General features: G+C 40.3%; 1 protein-coding gene across 21 annotated transcripts in view; it reads right to left on the reverse strand.

Moving 5' to 3' along the window:
* Positions 1-20918, reverse strand: part of STXBP5L (syntaxin binding protein 5L) — a 441734-nt gene that overhangs the window by 258041 nt on the left and 162775 nt on the right. For all 21 annotated transcript variants that reach the window (XR_011648662.1, XR_011648664.1, XR_011648663.1 and 18 more), the window contains exons 6-7: positions 18339-18473; positions 5954-6017 (exon numbers count right to left, since the gene is read on the reverse strand). Coding sequence is in view for 18 of the 21 variants with exons in the window: in XM_071214767.1 (XP_071070868.1) it covers positions 5954-6017; positions 18339-18473 (199 nt within the window). In the remaining 3 variants the exon portion in view is untranslated. The remainder of the gene's footprint in view (positions 1-5953; positions 6018-18338; positions 18474-20918) is intronic.

Consider the following 20918-nt stretch of genomic DNA (forward strand, 5'->3'; position numbering starts at 1 on the left):
AAGAAAAATTACATGATCCTATCAATTGATGCAGAAAAGGCATTCAACAAAATACAGCATCCTTTTTTGATAAAAATATTATAAAAGACAGGAATTGGAGGAAACTTTCTCAACATGATAAAGGCCATAGATGAAAAACCCACAGCTAGCATTGTACTCAATGGTGAAAGACTGAAAGCTCCCCATTGAAATCAGGAACACAACAAGGATGCCCATTGTCATCACTCTTATTCAACATTGTACTGGAAGTTCTAGAAAGAGCAATTAGGTTAGACAAAGAAATAAAAGGCACCCAAATAGTAAAGGAAGAAGGAAAACTCACTATCCACAGATATGATTCTATACCTAGAAAGTCCCCCCCAAAATACAAGAAAGTTGCTAGAGCTACAAAGTAATTTCAGTAGAGTGTCAGGATACATGAACAACACACAAAAATTAGTAGTATTTCTATACACTAGTAATGCATAATCTGAGGAGGAATTCAGGGGAAATACTGACTAAAAGAATCAAATACTTAGGAATAAACTTAACCAAGGATATAAAAAAATTGTATTCAGAAAACTATAATGCATTGCTAAAAGAAATTTTTAAAAAACTAAATAATTGGAAGAACATTTCATGTTCATGGATTGGGAGACTAAATATTATTAAGATGTCAATTCTATCCACATTGATATTCAGATTCAATGCAATCCTGATAAAAATTCTACCAGCATTTTTTAAACAAATGGAAAACACAATTACCAAATTTATTTATAAAGGGTCCCAAATTGCCAGAAACACCTTAAAAAGGAAAAGCAAATTGGGAGGACACTCAATTCCAAACTTTAAATCATATTACTTTGCTATAGTGGTAAAAACAGCATAGTACTGGTATAAAGATAGACATGTAGACCAATAGAGCCAAACTGATGGTTCAGAAATAGACCTTCACATGTATGGTCAAGTGATTTTTGACAAATCTGTCAAACCTACCCAGAGAACAATCTATTCAACAAATGGTACTGGGAGAACTGGATAGCCATAGCCAAAAGAAAAAAGGAGGACCCCATCTCAAACCTTATACAAAAATTAACTTTAAATGTATCAAAGACCTAAACATAAAGGCAAGAAACATAAAGCTCCTAGAAGACAATTTAGGAATACATCCGCTAGATCTGGTGGTAGGTGGTGCATTCTAAAACCTTAAACCAAAAGCACAAGCAATGAAAGAAAACATGGATAAATGGAACCTCCTCAAACTTAAAAACTTTTGTGATTCAAAGGACTTCATCAAGAAAGTGAAAGGCAGTTCACTCAATGGGAGAAAATATTTGGAAACCATATATCTGATAAGGGTTTGATTTCCATTCTACCCAAACAGATCATACAACTCCACAATAAAAGAGCAAGAATCCAATTTAAAAAGGGTAAAAGACTTAAATAAACATTTCCCGAAAGAAGAAATCCAAATGGCCAAAAAGCACATGAAAAAAAATGTTCAATATCACTAGCTATTAGGGAAATGCAAATCAAAATGACAATGAGATATATCATCTCACAACATGTAAAATGGTAACTATTTTTTCTAAAAAAACACACACACACCAAAAAAACAGAAAAAAACAGTGTGCTGGAGAGGATGTAGAGAAATAGGAACACTATTCACTCTTAGAGGGAATATAAAATGGTGCAGCCTCTGTGGAAGACAGTTTGGTAGTTCCTCAGGTAGCTAAATATAGAACTGCCATATGATCCAGCTACTCCTCTACTAGGAATATATCCAAAAGAACTGAAAACTGTAATGCGAATAGACATCTGCCTATCGATGTCCATAGTGGTGTTATTCACAATTGCCATAAGATGGAAACAACCCAAGTGTCCATCAACTGATGCATGGATGAACAAAATGTGGTGTATATATATGACGGACTACTATGCTGCAGTAAGAAGAAACGAAATTGGGACATATAATAACATCAATGAATCTTGAAGACATTATGCTAAGTGAAGTAAGCCAGATACACAAGGACAAATATTGCGTGGTCTCACTAATGTGAACTAAATACAGAGAATAAACACATGGAGTTAAAACCTAGAATATATGTTATTAGGAGAAAAGGGAGAGCTGTGAAGGAGTACTGATGCTTAATGTATGTAGAAGCTTTAATTAACTTAACTGTAAAAGTGTGGAAATGGATAGAGTTGATGGTAACACATTATAGTGATTAGCAACTGGTTTATAAATGGGATTGTGGCTGAAAAGAATGGTCTAGGGATATAAATATAAATTGAAAGAAAGCTAGAGAATAATCTAGGGACTGAATAACATAGTGAACCTAGAGGTGGATGAGATTTTTGGTTAATAGTACAAAGGCAGAATGTTCTTCTGTGAACAGAAGTAGCACTGCATGAATTTGATTAACTCTGACAAACCTTAAGGGAAGCAAGCATCAAAGACAAACAAGGCTGAGAAAATCTAAGGAGGTGTATATGATATGTCCAATATAGGTTCTCTCAGTTCAAGAGCACCCTCTTGTATTTGATAGATTAATGTGAAGTTTCTTTAGTAAATGGTGACTTGGAGAAGGGTGGTCTATCTTCTGAGTCTATGATACTCTCAATTTTGTAAAGGACTTTCGGTAAGTTAATTCCTTCTTTCATTTCACCAACATGCTTCCAAGGGAAGCTTTCCCCTTCCAAGTTGAGTTTATCTCAGAAATGCAGAGATGTTTAAAACTAGAAAATATATTCACATATTTCAACAAATTAACGTATTAAAGAATAATCATCTTTAATACATGTAGAAAAAGCATTCAGTAAGATTCAACACCATTCATAACTTAAAACTCTAGGAATATTGGAAATAGAGATCATTTAATTTCAAAAAAGCAATCTACCAAAGACCTGCAGCATTTTGCTTATTTAAAATCTTAGATGCATTTCATTTGAAGATGAAAACGAAATCAAGTGTCCACTAAAACCATTTCTATTCAATAATGCACTGGACTCCTAGCCAACAAAACAAAACAAGATATTTAAATATAAATACTGGAAAGGAAGAAACAAAATTTGCCTATATTGACTATGCTTTTATACACAGGCTATTACAAACAATTTACAGACAGACAGCTATTTAAAAAAAACATTCCATGAGAGAGATATAACTGAATAGAAAATATTTAAAAATCAGTAATTTATATACTACCAATAATTATGAAACTAATTTTAAGATTAATTTATACTAGCAACAAAATTCTTAACTTAGAATTAAGCTAACAAAAGTTACATAAAACTTTTATGAAAATGGTATAAAAGGTATAAGTAAACATAAAAGAAAGCCAATACAAATAGAATGCTATATCATGTTCATAGATGGAACACCTATATCTTACGGGTGTAAATTTTCTCTAAATTAACCTATATGGTCAATTTTCACACAAAATACAAACATGATTTAATATAGAGCTTGATAAAATTATCTTAAAATTCACATAGAAAAATAAAGGGGCAGAAATAGCCAAGATAACTTAGAAGGAGATGAAAGAGGAAGAGAAATAGCCTATTAGATATCAAGACATTTTATAAGGTTATTACAACTAATAATTAGTTATTATTTATAATAATATTATAAATATTATATTTAAAATACAAATAAATTATAGTAGTACAATAGATAAATATACCTATTAGTGCTATTAGTACAATACTAGATAAATATATCAGTTCAACAGAAGAGAAAGTCCACAAGATCCACCCATATATGGGAACTTGATATTTGACTGGGGAGGTTTTATAAATCAGTGGAAAATGGAATGACTATTCAGTGAATGAATTTTTCATATGTAAAAATAGAACCATACACCAGCTCAAATCAACATAAATTATATATGGATTAAAATCTGTATGTGATATGCAAAGCCTTAAAAGTGATACCAAAATAGGACTATATTTTACTTCAGGTAGGAAAACATTTATTAAATAAGAAACAAAAATCAGGAATGAAATGACAAGACTTATAAAACTGAACACATTAAAATAAAAAACATATATCACCAGACTATCGATAAAAAGCTGAGATCCAAGAAGTCAAGTGATGTACCGACGGTTATGTACTAATAAAGTAGTATAGCCACAATTCAAACTCATAGTCTTCTGACTATAATAGCCTTTTATTATACATTCTTTTATTTTTAATCACACAATTAACACATTCTAAAATTTGAACAGTAGAAATAGAATAATTTTGATCATTTTCCCCAATAGCCAATCTCCAATATTCTGTCCAATTTGTATATATGCATGCATTCAGGTTTCCCCCACCCTAGGCATATGAATATATAATATCACATTTATTGTTCTGCAACTTTTCTTTAAAAAAAAAAAGTGTCTTAAAAAGCTTTGTATATTAGCACAACATTCCATAGTATGTACACATTGGCATTCGTTTATTCATTTTTCTATTAATAGACTTTTAGATTGTATCCAATGTATTGCCTCCTGGGTCACATCAATAGTATAATATCCAAAATAGATTTTCTAGGTCACAATGAATTAAAAATGAATACATATTTTGAATGTTGATAATGCTAAATTGCCCATATTCATATATATTCTAACAACTACTTATGCTGTATCTAGAAACCTATTCCTCGGTGCCCTTTCCATTATCTGGTATTAATAATATTTTCATTTTTAGTATTTTGCCAGTCTGATAGAGAAAATGGTATATTGCATTCCCTAATTGCTAGTGATTTTGAGTATTCCTCACTGCCAAGTCCTGCTTTCTATATGCAAGAGGCTACCACAGCTTCAAGGTTTTATGTCTTGTCTAGGGATATTCATATGCCATAGTAACAACCAATTTCCTACAGTTTCCTCTAATACTTTCAGAGGTGTAGTTTTTATCTTTATATACTTTCTCCAACTGGAACTTATTTCTGTTAATGGTATAAGGTAGGGTCTCATTATTTTTTTCCAAATGAAGAACCAAATGTCCAACACTGTTAATTCAGTAGTTTACCATGTCCTGAAATATCTTTGATGAAATATATAAAATTCCCATGAATGCCTTGACCCTTTCTAGAATATCTATTTAAATCCACTGATCTACATGTATATCCCTGTATCAATATTGTACTATATTTCTTTTGTAAAATGTCTTGGTTATTATTAAACATTTTCTTTTTCTGATAAATTTTATATTTAGCTTGTCAATTCTTTAAAAATAAACAAATTCCAATGGAACCTGATTGGGATTACATTATATTTATAGACTAATTTGAAGAAATATTATGTTCTTTCTATTATCATCAGGTAGACTTGACTTTCAGGTTCAACATTTGTTAGGCTTTCAGTTTCTATTCTTTAAAGATAGAACAAAACCTATAATAATTTATTCAAGTGTTTTCAATAGTAATTAGCAAAAGTTATACATTTGAAAAGACATAACAAATGTTATTTATAACAATAGTGCCACTAGATGTTTTCATGCTACTGACTTTGTTTCCTCACCATCAAAGGAAACTTATTAATCACAATGAATGAAGATTATTCCTGTACTCTGACAACATTTTCTATATTATTATATAGTTACAAAATCAAGATTGGCTAACTTATGTTGTTTAATATTGGTCATTTATCACTGTCAAAGCTGAATAACAGGGCCAATGGTTAATTATATCAATAATATTAAGTTCCAAGCATAGACTATTTGAAAATTAAAGTTCTACAGTGTTACAGGTCTTCCTCAAAATTATACAGTTAAACATCACCCTTAGTTCTACATGGAACTAAAGACTTAATCTGGGACCATTGTTAGCATGAATAACTCATTCATTCATTCATTCACTCATTCATTCATTGAACAAAATTTAATTTTAGATTACACTGAATGTCATGACTTGTGCTAAGAATCACTTTTATTCAAGAATGAGGAAAACAAATGCAAGAATAATGGTATTATGATACTCACTTTCCCTTCATCTCTTGGACTATCACTTAAATGTACAACTGGACCTGGATGAGTCTTTGTGGATCTGTTAAATCAATTCAAAACAGTATTAAAAAATATACATTGAAATATCTTACAGTTTGAGACTGGAACAGAGAAATTAAGATGTTTGCTCAGATTCATTTGAGTTTTCAGTTGTTTTCTTTACTGATTTTTAACTCTATTAAAATAGGTATGATTTTTAAAAACATCACATTTAAGAACATAGGTCACCTAACAGTGGGATTCTTCATTATCTGATATGCTTGCTGCCAGATCTGGGCCTCTGAGAATTGGAAACTGAACTTTTACATATACAGCCACAATGCTGCTGCTCTTTCAACCAAATTGAAAAGAGAGTACACCCCTGATTTAAGATTTCCTTTGACATGAAATCTCCTCTGACTTTGCCTCTAAGAAAAGTACAGTGTTCCCTTTGACTTATGAGGAAATCCTGTAGTAACGGCCATCATCTATAAAACTGGCATATTGGGGAAACTTGTTTCACTGGTTATGTCTTATTTATCTGGTTAGCTAGAGTAGCAGTAACAGATAATGATGAGTCTAACGGCATGTTGTTAAAGGTACCTGTGCTCTGTCAATCTGACTTTAAATTTCTTCTATCCTGATACCTGCCATGTTTCTTTTACAATCTCCTAGTTAACTTATGCCATTGTTGAACATGATTATGTCATGGTTAAACATATGTCCTGATTTGATCAGAGAATTATTATTGCTCAATTTTCCACAGCCTTTCTTCATTACATAATTGTGTCAGAAAAATTCTATTTTGAATACATTGACATAGCTTTAGTTTATTTCTTGAGCACACAAGAAAACCTCAAATATTCTTCACAAAACAATGAAGACTTAAACTATAAAAATGAATTTGAATCAGAGAACAGTGACAAACTAAGAAAATCCAGGTTCCACTGATAGTGATTCCTGAATATAATGAAGTAGAAGTAAATATATATTAGATATTGATAAGTATTTTTAATGGTGTCATTCTAAATCTTCTCTAATCTAAATCTAAAAATGGGGATAGTTGAGGAGTAAGTGTAGCTCAGTGATTTGAGCACCTGCTTTCCCTGTATGAGGTCCCAGGTTCAATTCCCAATAACCCCTTTAAAAAAAATGAGGGTAGTTCAATGACCCTACTGAATAACAGTAAGGATTAGAAATAATATATGTATAGCACTTAATATAATGACTCAAGCATACTAAGTATTTCATAGAATCTATTATGATTGTTGCGATAATTTTAAATTAAAGTTACTATTTGCATTCTAGGATATATATAGGAAGAAATGAAACTAGAAAGGGCTTCATAAAAGTTTACTGAGTTTTTACTGTGTCTTCCATGTCTATATGTAATACATCATATATACATAAATGCAGTGCTTTAGAGAGGTAAATGCCTCCAAAAGCAGACCATTTCCTTCAATTATCACTTAGGAATTAATAATAAAATAAACAAAACCAGTATCTGTCTGTTAGGTTTTGTTGGACCAACAAAAATGCACTCCATGTTAAATTAGTGGGGACACAAGATGTTTCACATAGAGTGCTCCGCATCAAATAAGTTTGAGAACCTTTGAATTACATTTTGATATATTTCTTCTGAATTCCCCCTAATATTAAACTTCCAAAAACTACCAACCACTCCTTGCAAAATTTAAGGACATAAAAAGTTGCCTCCCACCCAAATAAAAAATCATCTGTGGATCACAGATTCTGTAAATTAGACAGTGTTATCAAAGAACTCAAACGCATGTAATATCCACCTAAACAATGCCCAGTAATGTTTCTAAGCACCCCTGTTTATTTATTTCTTTTGTTTACCACAAAGACTTCTTGACAGTTTCCTTTGTGGAAATGATTTCTCTTCCCATAACTTAAATATTGGTGTTATTTGGTATTCTGCTCTAGAATGCCCTCTATTCTCATACATCCAATAGAGTCATGAATTCAAGAGTCCACAGTAGCTAGGAGGGTATTACAAAGGGGTAAAATAGGCTGAAAAGGAACTATGCCAAACTGAATGTCATCTGACTCCCTTATAAAAGGAAAGTTGATACTTGGCTCCAGGTTATTACTGACATATATGAATGCTGGACTATGATTGCTGCATGATTTTTTAATGAAAAGCTGGAAATCCAAATTCTTAAGTCCACTCTACCAATTTAAAATATGTTCTGAATTATTTGAATAATTATACTCATATAATAATTATATTACTATTGAATAATAAATACTCTGGCAGCCAAACCAAACATATCTGTGAGTCATAATTGTTCCACTGGCTACCAGTTTGCTATCTCTTTTCTATATATTCCTCATGAATAATCTCATTGATTCTCATGGTTTCAAACAACCAGACCATGTAAGGTCTGATTTCTCTCATTACCTCTAGATTCATATATCCTACTTCCTACTATTCTCCCATACCAACTCCATTTATATGTCTCATAAATACATACAACTCAACCTACCTAAAATCGAACTCATTATTTTAATCTCAACCTACCCAATCTCCTGTACTCTTTCACTAAATAGCACCATTATCTACAGTTGTGCAAGCCAAAACCCTTAAATCTTCCCTATTCTTACTTATTCTACTTCCTTTCTTCTTTTCTTCCACTTCTTCAAGTCTTATCCATCTTCTAAATTTCTCTTTAATATGCCAGCTTATCTCCACACTTATACCCTCCAACATAATTTTGACTAATAATTCCAGTCTTTCCTCTTCCTAATCATTTCTACATCCCTGCATTCATAGTAGTCTTTCTAAATAGCAAAACTGATAAAGTCAACTCCCTGTGCAAAACCCTTCAAAATCTAGCTCCCACTGGGCCTTCAAGTTCTAATTCCTCAAATTAGTTTACAAGGCCATTCACATTATATACCCCATTTTACTCCTGAGCTTTAATTCTTGTCATCACTCCCTGTAAGCATTCCAAACAACTAAACTACCTAAAATTTCTGTACATGGAAAGAACATTCTCTCACATTCCAGCTTTGGGGCATTCTATTCCTTCTCCCTGGAATGCTGTTACTTCTCTCCCCCTACTCTTCACTCATCTAACTGAAACTAATCCTTCATAGCTCAGCATAGACCTGCCTTTACAGATACTTCTCTGAGATCCTATGTCTATAGTAGGTGCTGTGGGAGGAGGGGCACCTGGCTTGCCTCAGTGGAAAACAGTGCGGCAAGAGGTGACACCGCCTTTGCCCACTGGGCCTAGACAAGGTGACCAGGCCTGACTAGGCCTTTGCTGCTAACGGCTAGCCGGCACTGCCCTCCCCCTTCCTATCTCCCGCCTAGCCCAGCTCTCACTTCCCCTCCCCCCTCCCTTAAACCTAATCTCTTAGTACGCTGTTTGCCCAGCAACAGCTTACAACCACCTATCAGCTTAGTAACAGTGTCAGCCTATCAAGAGTTAGCACATACTCTACTGGCCAATCACTAGCCCAATGCCAGAACATTGCCTTATATGGAAACAGCATTTGCCCTAGCCAATCAGAACCCGCCACACCACTCCCCAATCCTATAAATCTGCATCCCCTTCCACAATAAACCAGACTTGTGCCATCAGCCTGTCTCCGCGACTTCTTCCTGGGTCATGCGCCCTCCACGCCTTCGGAGCCCCCGAGGGAAGCCTCAGCGGCCGTACGAGGCTTTCTTCCCCATGCCAGGGAACCCTCTCATCCCACAACGGGACCCCACTCGTCCCGCAACAGGGATCCCGCTCGTCCCATAACAGGGACCCCATTTCGTCCCTCAACTGGCGCCCAACGTGGGGCCAAAGCAACCCCACCACTGCACCGCTCCGAGGGTAAGGGCCCCGAGAACCTCCGCCGCCTCACTCCATAACCTGGCGGCTCCCCCTCCTCTCTTCTCACCCCTATCTTTTCACTCTGCATTGCTGCTCCTGAACCTTGGCGACCTCATACGATCCACGGTGGTCTGGGAGAATCGCTGGATGGCTTTCTCCTTCCATGTCGGGGGTTTATACCGACCCGCTATGATCAAGAGGCACCAATAAAACTCTCAGGAGCGCGTGCCTGAGCACCTCCACCCCTGCCTTCACCTCTGCCTCCTCCCCTGTTCTCGTCACCTTTCTGTTCGTAGTCCTACTCTCTGCCTTTTGCCTTGCCACTACTGCTCTGCCGCGGGACGCTCATGAGCCCCAGCAACCTTTTCTCTTGCCTCCTCCTTTCGCCCCTTTGCGCCCTTCTCCTCGCTTCCCTCCTCTGGCAGGTAAGGACTCTCGTCCACTGGACTCTCGTCCATCCCTGGGACCTCTAATCGCCTGGGGCAGGACTCTTGCCATCCGACCCTTTCAGGCCGGACTCGTGTCCCCCTCTCGCTGAGGTGCGGACTCTCGCCGTCCGATTCTAGGAACCGAACTCTACGCGTCTGCCCTCTGGGCTGGACTACAGCACGTCTTCCCCCTTCCCCTAGTCCTTACCCTATCTCCGCTCCCGGCATGGGGTCCTCCCTTTCCCGTAGCCTCTATGGCTCCGCTCCGCCCGGTTCCGCCCCCCCCCCCGCTACTGCTTACGCTTGCGAGAAGGACGGCTCCGCTGCTCCTGACGACGACGAGGTCTCCCTCGTGTCGCAGGTTGACAACCTCTTAGAAGAGACGCCCCCCGCCCGGTCGCCCCCGCCAGCTCCTAGCTCCCCTCCTTCCGCGCCTTCCGCGCCATCTGCCCCTGCTACTCAAGATGGCGGACTTCCGCCTTCTTCATGGTCTGCTCCCGCACCCCGAAATGGCAGATTTCCGCCTTCCTCTTGGCCTGAGCAGACCGCCGCCAAAAATGACAAGCTTCCGCCTTCCACCGCTGCCGCGCCCCCAGCTGCCGGGCGTGAGCCCGCCCCCTGGCCCGGATTTGGGCCTCCTGGCCCTCCTCCCCCTCCTCCTCCGGCATATAACGCTGCAACTGCCAATGCAGGCTCGGCCTGGGGGCTACCCAGTGCCCCTTGAACTTCACACCCCCCCCGGCTAGTTCCCTCCCGGCCCCCTCCTACCAACCTCCCAGTCGCCCTCATTCGCATGCAATGCCAGCAGATCTCTCGCGGAGCCCCCGCGCCTGGCACAACCCCCCAGTTATACCCGCTTAATCTTGCCCCCTCTCTGCAATGACCTCTTGCCCAGTACCAGCATGACGCCGATGATATTAAATGCCTCCGGAAGGCTATTAAGGAGGATGGTCTGAATAGCCCATACGCTCGACAGTTGATAGATGATCTGTCCGGTCACCTGAATCTTCCCTACGACTGGTTCTCAATGGCCCGCGCCATCCTTACTCCCGGCCAGTTCGTAGATTGGCGAGCGCACTACCAGGATCAGGCTGAACAGCAGGCCGCCGCCAAGAGGCGGTTTAATATTCCCTACCTGCTTGAGAGTTTCCTAAGCGCCGGCCCTTACACCGACCCTGCGGCATACTATCAGGCCCCGCCCCAGTTCTGGGAACAAATCCGCTCAGTCGCTTTGCGTGCCTTCCACAATTGTTCAGCCAGCAAGGCCGACAGCCTTGCCAAACTTATTCAGAAGGGGGATGAGGATTTCGCCTCCTTTGTCTCGCGGGTCCAAGAGGCTTGCGAGCGCAGGGTCGAGGACAGTCAGGCCCGGCGCGCCCTGGCCAGGGAGCTTATCCTTGAGGGGGCCAACTCGGTCTGTAAGCAGGCCATGCTGCCCATCAGGGACAAGGAGCTCCACGACTGGATACTGGCATGCAGAGACTTAAACCCCTCTTCCCAGGCCCTGGCCGCCTCCTTAGGTCAGTCCCTTGCAACGGTCCTCGCCCTCAACACTGGCTGCTTCAAGTGCGGCGAGTCGGGACATTTTGCACGCGACTGCACTAGCGGCCCCCGCCTCCTGGCGGTGGCCGCAGGCCAGACAGGCCCGCCACGCCCTGCCCTAGATGCGGGCACGGCTATCATTGGGCCAGAGATTGCCGGGTGCACCCCAGCAAGACAGGGAGGCCTTTAAACTTCCAAGGGGGCAAGCCTCAGCCCCGCCACCAAGAGGTCACCCGCCCACTGCCAAAACCCTGATGTGGACGCTTCCAATAAGCAAGGACCGACCCTCCCTGGCATTAAGAATAGATGGGCATTGGTTTCGTGGTACATTGGACTCGGGGGCAGAAATCTCCTGCTTCTCCATCTGCTATGAAAGATACTGGAATCTGGTCGAGGGCCCCCCAGTGCAGGGCGCCACGGGAGCAGCGTCCTCCCAGCAGGTCTGGGACCCCCTAACTTGGGAAGATGAGGAAGGGCACATGGGCAGTTTCCGGGCCCTCCTCCTCCCTAACTTGCCCACCATCCTTTGGGGAAGAGATGTCCTCTCACAGAGCGGAGCTTTCATCGCCACGGCTCCCCCCCAATAGGATGGGCCATTGCTCGCGGCACTCAGCCAAAACCCGCTCCCCTGCAGTGGGACACAGAGGAGCCCATATGGGTTGAGCAATGGCCTTTACCGCCCCACAAACGCGAGGCCTTGTCGTTACTGGTACAGGAACAATTGGAAAAGGGACATATAAAGCCTTCCACCAGCCCCTACAATTCACCTGTCTTTGTCATTCACAAAAAATCCACAGGCAAATACGGGCTTTTACATGACCTCAGGGAAATTAACAAACACATTATTCCCATGGGCTCGGCACAGCCCGGCCCACCCCACCCATCGGCCATTCCTGCGCACTATCATATACTCATCTTAGACATCAAGGACTGTTTCTTTTCTATTCCTTTGCACCCTAGGGACAAGCACAGGTTTGCCTTCACTATACCCCTAGGCAATCACAAAGGGGCTAACCCCCGGTATCAATGGCGCGTCCTCCCACAGGGCATGCACAACAGTCCCACCATCTGCCAAAACTTTGTCAATCTGGCCATCGAACCATTGAGGCAGGAGGCATGTAATGGATGATATCCTCCTGGCCCATCCAGATGCATAGCATCTACAAGACACCATGACCAAACTCCTCACAGGCTTGCTGGCTCTCGGCCTAACCGTTAGCAGAGAGAAGGTGCAACATGCACCCCCATTCACCTTTCTCGGGTTCCATATCACATCTCACGTGCAGCCCGTGGCCCCACAGTTAAGCATTCCCAACAGCCTAACCCTGGCCGAGCTGCAGCAGCTATGAGGAAACATTAACTGGGTACGCACGGCTATCCCTGTCACCACTGCGCAGCTCGAGCCGCTGTTCTCCCTCTTACGAGAGCCATGCCAACCAACATCCATGGCGGCTCGGCGCATAAAGGTTACTCCAGAGGCCCGGGCTGCCCTAGAGCGGGTCAACAGAGCCATAGCTACCATGTCACTGCAGAGACACGATCCGGAAAAACCTATCCTCGCCCTCGTCCTCCATACCCCTAAGATGCCTACCGGCGTCCTCTGGCAACAGGGCCCTCTCCAATGGCTACACTTATCCAAAAGCCGGATCCCCAAAATCTGCCCGATCTTCCAGGCCTTCATCAGCCTGGCGCATGACCTCCTAACACTCTGCCTTCACACCTACAACACACAACTGGCTTCCATTATCTGGCCACTCTCTACAGGGACCATTGATTACCTCATACAAGAAAACATATCCATGCAGGTGCTGCTGGAGCGTTACTCAGGGATCTTTGACAACCACTACCCTAGTCATAAGCTTCTCCAAGGACTGATCCATATGCCCTTGGCCAGCCAACATCACCCTTTTCCTAGCTCCACACCGCTGCCACACTGCACCACTGCATTCACGGATGCCTCCAAAACTAAGTTTGCATTTATTGCTTACCTCAAACACCAAAAGCAGCCCGTACAGAGAGTATTTAAAAACCCTAACTCGGTACAAGCAGGCGAGCTTTCAGCCGTCGTCGCCTGCCTCCACGCTTTTGCAGACCAGCCCATAAACATCTTTACGGACAGCCTATACACCATACAGGTCTGTAAAGCTCTCGCCTACGCCACCTTCTTCCCCAAGGATACGCCGCTCGATCTAGCACTCACTGCGCTGCAACGGCTTCTTGAGGGAAGGTTCCACCCATGGTATATTGCACACATTCGGAACCACATGTCCCTACCGGGACCCCTGGCTGCTGGTAATGATCTAGCAGACTGTGCTGTCTCCGCTCACGCCCTTAACATGGCGGGAGACCACATAAATCAAGCAAAGTCCTTGCACGCCAGGTTTCACTTCTCGGCCGCCTCGCTGAAACACCTACTACCAGACTTGCCCATAGAAACCTGTAAACACCTCGTGCGCTCTTGCCAAACCTGTGCGCCATTCCTCCCACTTGGGCCCCTGCAGCCCCAAGGGGTGAACCCCCGAGGGCTCAAGCCCAACTCCCGGTGGCAAATGGACATAACTCACGTCCCCTCATTTGGGAGGCTCACGTATGTCCACGTCGTTATCGACACCTACTCGCATCTCACTTATGCGGCCGCCCTCCCGGGGGAATCTGCAAAGTATTCCATCAAAGCCTTGAGACAGGCCATTCTGTTCATGGGCATCCCCTGGGACTTAAAAACTGACAACGGGCCCGCATATCGTAGTAAAAGCTTCCAGCTCTTCCTTCAGAACTATAATATCACACACCACTTTGGCATCCCTTACAATCCACAGGGACAAGCCATGGTGGAGAATATCCACCACCGCCTAAAGGCATTAATACAAAAGGAGAGGGGTATACACCCCCAAAACTCTGCAGATGAGGTCATTACGGCATGTCTCATCCATCTTAACCTCCTCACATTTGACAGCAAGGGCCTCTCGGCCACGCATAAACACTGGGGACCATCATACTTACCTACACCTATGCCTATGGTCTACTGGAAAGACCCAGAAACTAACGCCTGGAAAGGGCCCAGTCCCCTCCTCACCCAAGGGAGAGGGTTTGCTTGTTTCTTTCCAGAAAACGCCTCACAACCATTCTGGATCCCAGGCTGAAACATCAAACCTGCCACTGCAGCCGAAACTAGGGAGGAGGAAGCGCCACCGCCTGAAGGCCCTACAGCGTCGGGAACCCCACAAAATGCCTCCCAGCCGCTCTGGATCCCCGGGAGAAACATCAAATCCGCCACTGGCCAGCAGCAGGTCCCAACGACGGATGATGAGAGCACTCGCCCATCGGATGGAGAGGCTGAACGTGGCCGCGGATCCAGTTCATGACACCCTCCTCCTTGGACAGCTAGTACAACTTGCTGTCCGCACCTTGGCTTCAAACAAGAAACCTAAAAATCTACGCTCTCTCCTGCTTTTCATGTTAGCCCTGTTCCCCTCCGCGTCCTCCCCCCCCAACGTCGAGAGCCCTGGCATATTAAAAACAAAGGGGGAGATGTGGGAGGAGGGGCACCCGGCTTGCCTCAGTGGCAAACAGTGCGGCAAGAGGTGACACCGCCTCTGCCCACTGGGCCTAGACAAGGTGACCACGCCTGACTAGGCCTTTGCTGCTAACGGCTAGCCGGCACCGCCCTCCCCCTTCCTATCTCCCGCCTAGCCCAGCTCTCACTTCCCCTCCCTCCTCCCTTAAACCTAATCTCTTAGTACGCTGTTTGCCCAGCAACAGCTTACAACCACCTATCAGCTTAGTAACAGTGTCAGCCTATCAAGAGTTAGCACATACTCTTCTGGCCAATCACTAGCCCAATGCCAAAACATTGCCTTATATGGAAACAGCATTTGCCCTAGCCAATCAGAACCCGCCACACCACTCCCCAATCCTATAAATCTGCATCCCCTTCCACAATAAACCAGACTTGTGCCATCAGCCTGTCTCCGCAACTTTTTCCTGGGTCGTGCGCCCTCCACGCCTTCGGAGCCCCCGAGGGAAGCCTCAGCGGCCGTACGAGGCTTTCTTCCCCATGCCAGGGACCCCTCTCGTCCCACAACGGGACCCCACTCGTCCTGCAACAGGGACCCCGCTCGTCCCATAACAGGGACCCAGTTTCGTCCCTCAAGGTGCTCTTATGGAATTGTCACATTTTATTCTACTATATTATAATTGCCTTTTTACTTTTTCTCACTTTTATTATCCTGGAATTTTCTTCCCAATTCAGAGTCTAGTCATTTCTAAAATCTAGCATATAATAATGCTCAATGGCTATGTTTGAATGCTTGTTTGATAAATAGAAGCCTGGAATTTAGTGATTTAGTTCTGAACTTCATATTTTAATCATACTTAGAAAAAAAAAGTTACTCTTTAAAAATGCTAGGGATGTCTGCAGAAACAACTATTTCTGTGTTATAATTTGGAATATATCTTCTCATAAAATATTTTTAATGGCAGGTTAATTCTATATTACTGTTTTGAGATGTTCTGCTATCACTGTTTCTATGGGAAATGTGTTCCAGGTTCTAAACAACCAATATATACATTTGGGGGATATAAACTATTTGTAATTTTTGGAAATACTTATAATTACCATTAAGGAAATTCACTAAAATGGAAAGGAAGCTAAAAAATAATAAACATTGAAAGTATTTCAAGGGAGGACTTAAAAATAGAAATACCTCATATCTCTTAAATACAATTCCTACATTTGTCTTGTTTAGAAATGTATTGTTAAAATTCATGGTTTAAAATTCTTATGAAAAGACTTTTTATTAAATGTATATTTTATTATTGCGTTATACACTTGACACATATTGCCAAGAAATGACATGCATTTTGTAATGTATCTCAAGATAGAAATCAAATAAACGACAAGTCTGGGAGGTTTGCAGTTACCATTTAAAATTATATCTATTAGAATAAAAATAGAGTTCCATGGAACACACTTCTGGAAATTGATCTAAGTAAACGAAGAGACAGTCAGCAGGTGATGTCATACTGCCTACTCACTTCTTTGAGGATATTTCCAGGACTTTTAGAGTATCCTTGTATGACATTATTAAACTCTATAAAACATTGGAATCATATACAAAATAGTACATGCTATTCTGATGCTGAATCTTATATATAAGATCACACTTTTGAAAAATAAAAAAGTGCCTCATTCCATTTCTTTAACATCTCCTAATTTTACCTTCCTTTATAATATACATTTTTAAAACTCTTCATTTGTCCTGAAATAATAAAGTATAGCCTATAGAAATACATATGAACCTTAATTCAAATAGTATTAGTTTGTACTGTGAAAAGGATTTGTTACGTAAATTAGTATGGAAACATTATAAAAGTGGTGAAATGTTTGAGCTATATAAGACAAACACAAACTTCTTAATTACTTTAGCAACATCAAATTGAACACAAATGATATACCTATTACTATTTGTGTTAATATTACATTTTAAAAATTCTATAATTCAATCTTCTCTAAAGTTTTTCTAGGTTTGTGTGTTATCAACATCATTAAACAATATTATGAAAAAGCATTAAGCTCATACATATTTATTGCTTGTATAGGACTAAGATTATACAGGGAGGGAAGCCCCCACCAAAGAGCAACAAAAGGTAAGTAACTTGTTTTGGAAAACATAATATCTGAAGGACAAATATTTTTAAAATACACATACAAAGCATTAGGAGAAATAAGAGTAAAATAGCTCATACCAATTATCTTGAAAACATAAACGAAAGTTGTCAACACTAGAGCCTCAATAATGTTATTATTCAGTGATTCAGTTGCCACTATGTGGAAAGTACCAAAATAAGTATAAAGAAAAAGAAAAGAACAATACACATAAATTCTGCCCTGGAGCAGTTCTTCATCTAATGAGGAATGAAGAATTATCATTAATAAAATACATATTAATACACAATACAAAAGGAATATTATAATAAGAATTTAACTATTAACAGCCTTCTTATCAAGTAATATACATGCATATTGAAACACTGGGAATAGGATATAAATTTGTGTCAAGCTTCAAAAAAATATGATATTTTAATCAGAGTTTTGGAGAATAATGATATAACTTAGCATATATATGAATGAGAGAATGAGCCAGCCTCAAGTCAAATATGTCTTATTAAGGAATTAATATGTACAGAGCATTCAAATTTATTAAATAAAAATTGTTTTCTGATTAACAGATTGACTAGGAGAATTGTTTACATATGTGATACGAATAGAGACTTTGAATTCCATGAAGTTTCACATTTGGAGGACTTCACATTCTATATGTGAAGAAACTTAATTATCAGTACCAAAAATAAAGTGGTAATGCCATCAACCACATAAACAAAGGAATTGACAAATTGCTTTTTCCTTTGAATCTGAAATAATATTTTAATGAGCAAAAGAAGATAAGCAACCAGCATTAAAAAATATGTATACTGATCATGATTATTTTTATATAAAACCAAATATGTTCACAATTATATATATAAGCCAAATAAAATGATACTGAAGTTCAAACTTACAGTTCAATTGCCTTGTTCCACATGATAACATATCCAGAAAGAATGAAAGATTCAATATTTACAATATGTGTATTTCCTCTTTCTGTTCCAACATAGAGCCATTTACTCTGGAAAGGTAGATGACAGTAAGTAATTCTGAAAAAAAGAAAATTACAATTAAAATATCTAAATTTTATATTTGGTCAGCATTATATTTTCCTTACACTTATATAGTCATAACTATATAAATAATAAAATTTATTATATACTTAACTAGCATTTAATAAGAGCAGAGGATATATGATAAATAGCAAGAATATATCATTATAATAATAATGATAATAATAACCTTTATTAAATAGGTGCCTAACATAGGCAATATAATGCCATGCACTTCAAATACATTATTTCTATTTCTGAAAATAACAATGCAAGATAGGTATGTATTTCTATTTTTTTCCAAACTTTATTTCAAATTTTAAAAACAAAATAACAGACCTGAACAAGTTATGGAAGCATTACTCCAAAAAGTTCTATCCAGGCACTTTTATCTTATCTAATTCTAAAAGAAACTCAACTGTTTCTCCAGTGTTCAGAGAGTTACACAGATGATCACAGATTGGTTAAACAGCATGATTAAGGTCTCCTTGTTAATGAAGAAAATGAAGAGATTAAAAATGCTTAATATTTGAAAAGGGTCAACTCAGACCAGCAGAATATCTCAGCCTACATGTTGGATCAAGTGTTAAAAAATTCCTCTTTGACCTTGAATAAAAGGGGGAAATGGCAAAGACAAATGAGTTTATATGGCTAAGAGTCTTCCAAAAAGAGTCAGGAGGTCATCATAGGGGTTGCGCTTACGCGCACCTCAGCAGGACCCCAGAAAAAGCCAAAGTAGATACAACCCTAGACACTGGTTCTCCTGGAGGCTATGGAGATCCACAGGGTATATAGTCATGGCAGATGGATTTGGAGCTCTGTGCCATGTCAGAGGGCCCTACTTTGGAATTTGTGCTCCTGAGTGTGATGGAGCCGGACTCAGATGTGACTTTTCTACACATGCCTCTTCTGTCACTTTTACTAAACCTGTGGTTGGCACTAGAGATGGTCCATACTTAGGAGACTTGAATCTCTAGACTGCCCATGTGACAGCTGGGCCCTGAGCCTCAGCAGAGTGGCGACTCCTACTCTCTGGTCGGTTGGTCTTACCCAGGTCAGCTAACAGGCAGGTGAAGATGGTCAACCACCACACCAGGGAATCAAGAGTGCCTACAAATGTAAGCAGAGGAATTGCATCTGTCATCCATGTGGAATCTAAGCCCCCTCTTGATCTAGAGGTAGAGGGGACATCACCATCACAGGGTCCACAGAACGGAGGAATAAAATATGGACTAGAGTGGCCTTACTGATATTCTACTATAAAACTATTGTGATGAGTAATAGAAGAAATGTTAGCATAGAGGTGGAAAAAGTGGCCACAGTAGTTGCTGAGGGCAGGGAGAGGGTAGAAGAGATGTGATGTGGGGCATTGTTGGGATTTTGAGTTGTCCTTAATAATATTGCAGGGTCAGATACTGGACCTTATATATCCTGCCATAACCCACTGAATGTACTGGGAGAGAGTGCGAACTACAGGGTAAACTATTATCTGTGTAGTGCAGCAGTGCCCCAAACTGTGTTCACCAAGTGAGATGAGTGTGCCACAATGATGTGGGAAGTTGTTGGTGTGGGAGGAGTGGGGTGGAGTGGTGGGGGGGGTATACAGAAACCTCTTATATTTTTTCGTGTAACTTTTTTTGTGTGATTATATATCTTCAAAAAAATACAATTTACAAAAATGATGTAGTGGGGGGTGGGGAGTGGGTTATATGGGAATCTCTTATGTTTCCTGTTTTTTATGTTTTTTAATGTAACATTCCTTATGATCTATTAACTTTAATTTTTTTTAAATTAAATTAAATCAATGGGATATTAAAAAAGAAAAAAGTTTAATATTCATATATCATAAAACTAAACCCCATATTCTTTCTTTTTTACCTTTAGGATTGATATACTATCCTCTTTGCTTTTGCTACAAAAATACTACACTATTAACTATGGTCTATATGTTACATTAGTTATATTTTCCCATGTATCACCATATTCTTAAAACCTTGCTTAATAGAAGAAAATTCCTATATTTATATTACTAACCATAATCCTCAACTACCAACAAAATCACTGTTAAACATTCCTTATATTATCTATATTATCCTTCAGCTGTCCTCCAACTAACATTAACCTCCCTAGACTACCCATATCAACCACAATCACATCCATACATCAAGGATGTTTTTTGTACTCATTTTGCTACCATAAGTTCCATCCATTACTACATATTTACAATTGACTTCATTAAACATTCTACCTACATTCAACATCAGCTACCCCTTCCACATTCCATCTTCCACCAACCTATACTCCATAGTCGAACTCCAAAAGTCTACTCATATTTAGTACAGACCAGTGAGACCACACAATATGTGTCCCTTTGCATTTGGCTTATTTCATTCAACACAATGCCCTCAAGGTTCCTTCATGTTGTCATGCACTTTGCCATTT

This window comes from Dasypus novemcinctus, chromosome 4, assembly GCF_030445035.2.
Source record: "Dasypus novemcinctus isolate mDasNov1 chromosome 4, mDasNov1.1.hap2, whole genome shotgun sequence".
NCBI lineage: Eukaryota > Metazoa > Chordata > Mammalia > Cingulata > Dasypodidae > Dasypus > Dasypus novemcinctus.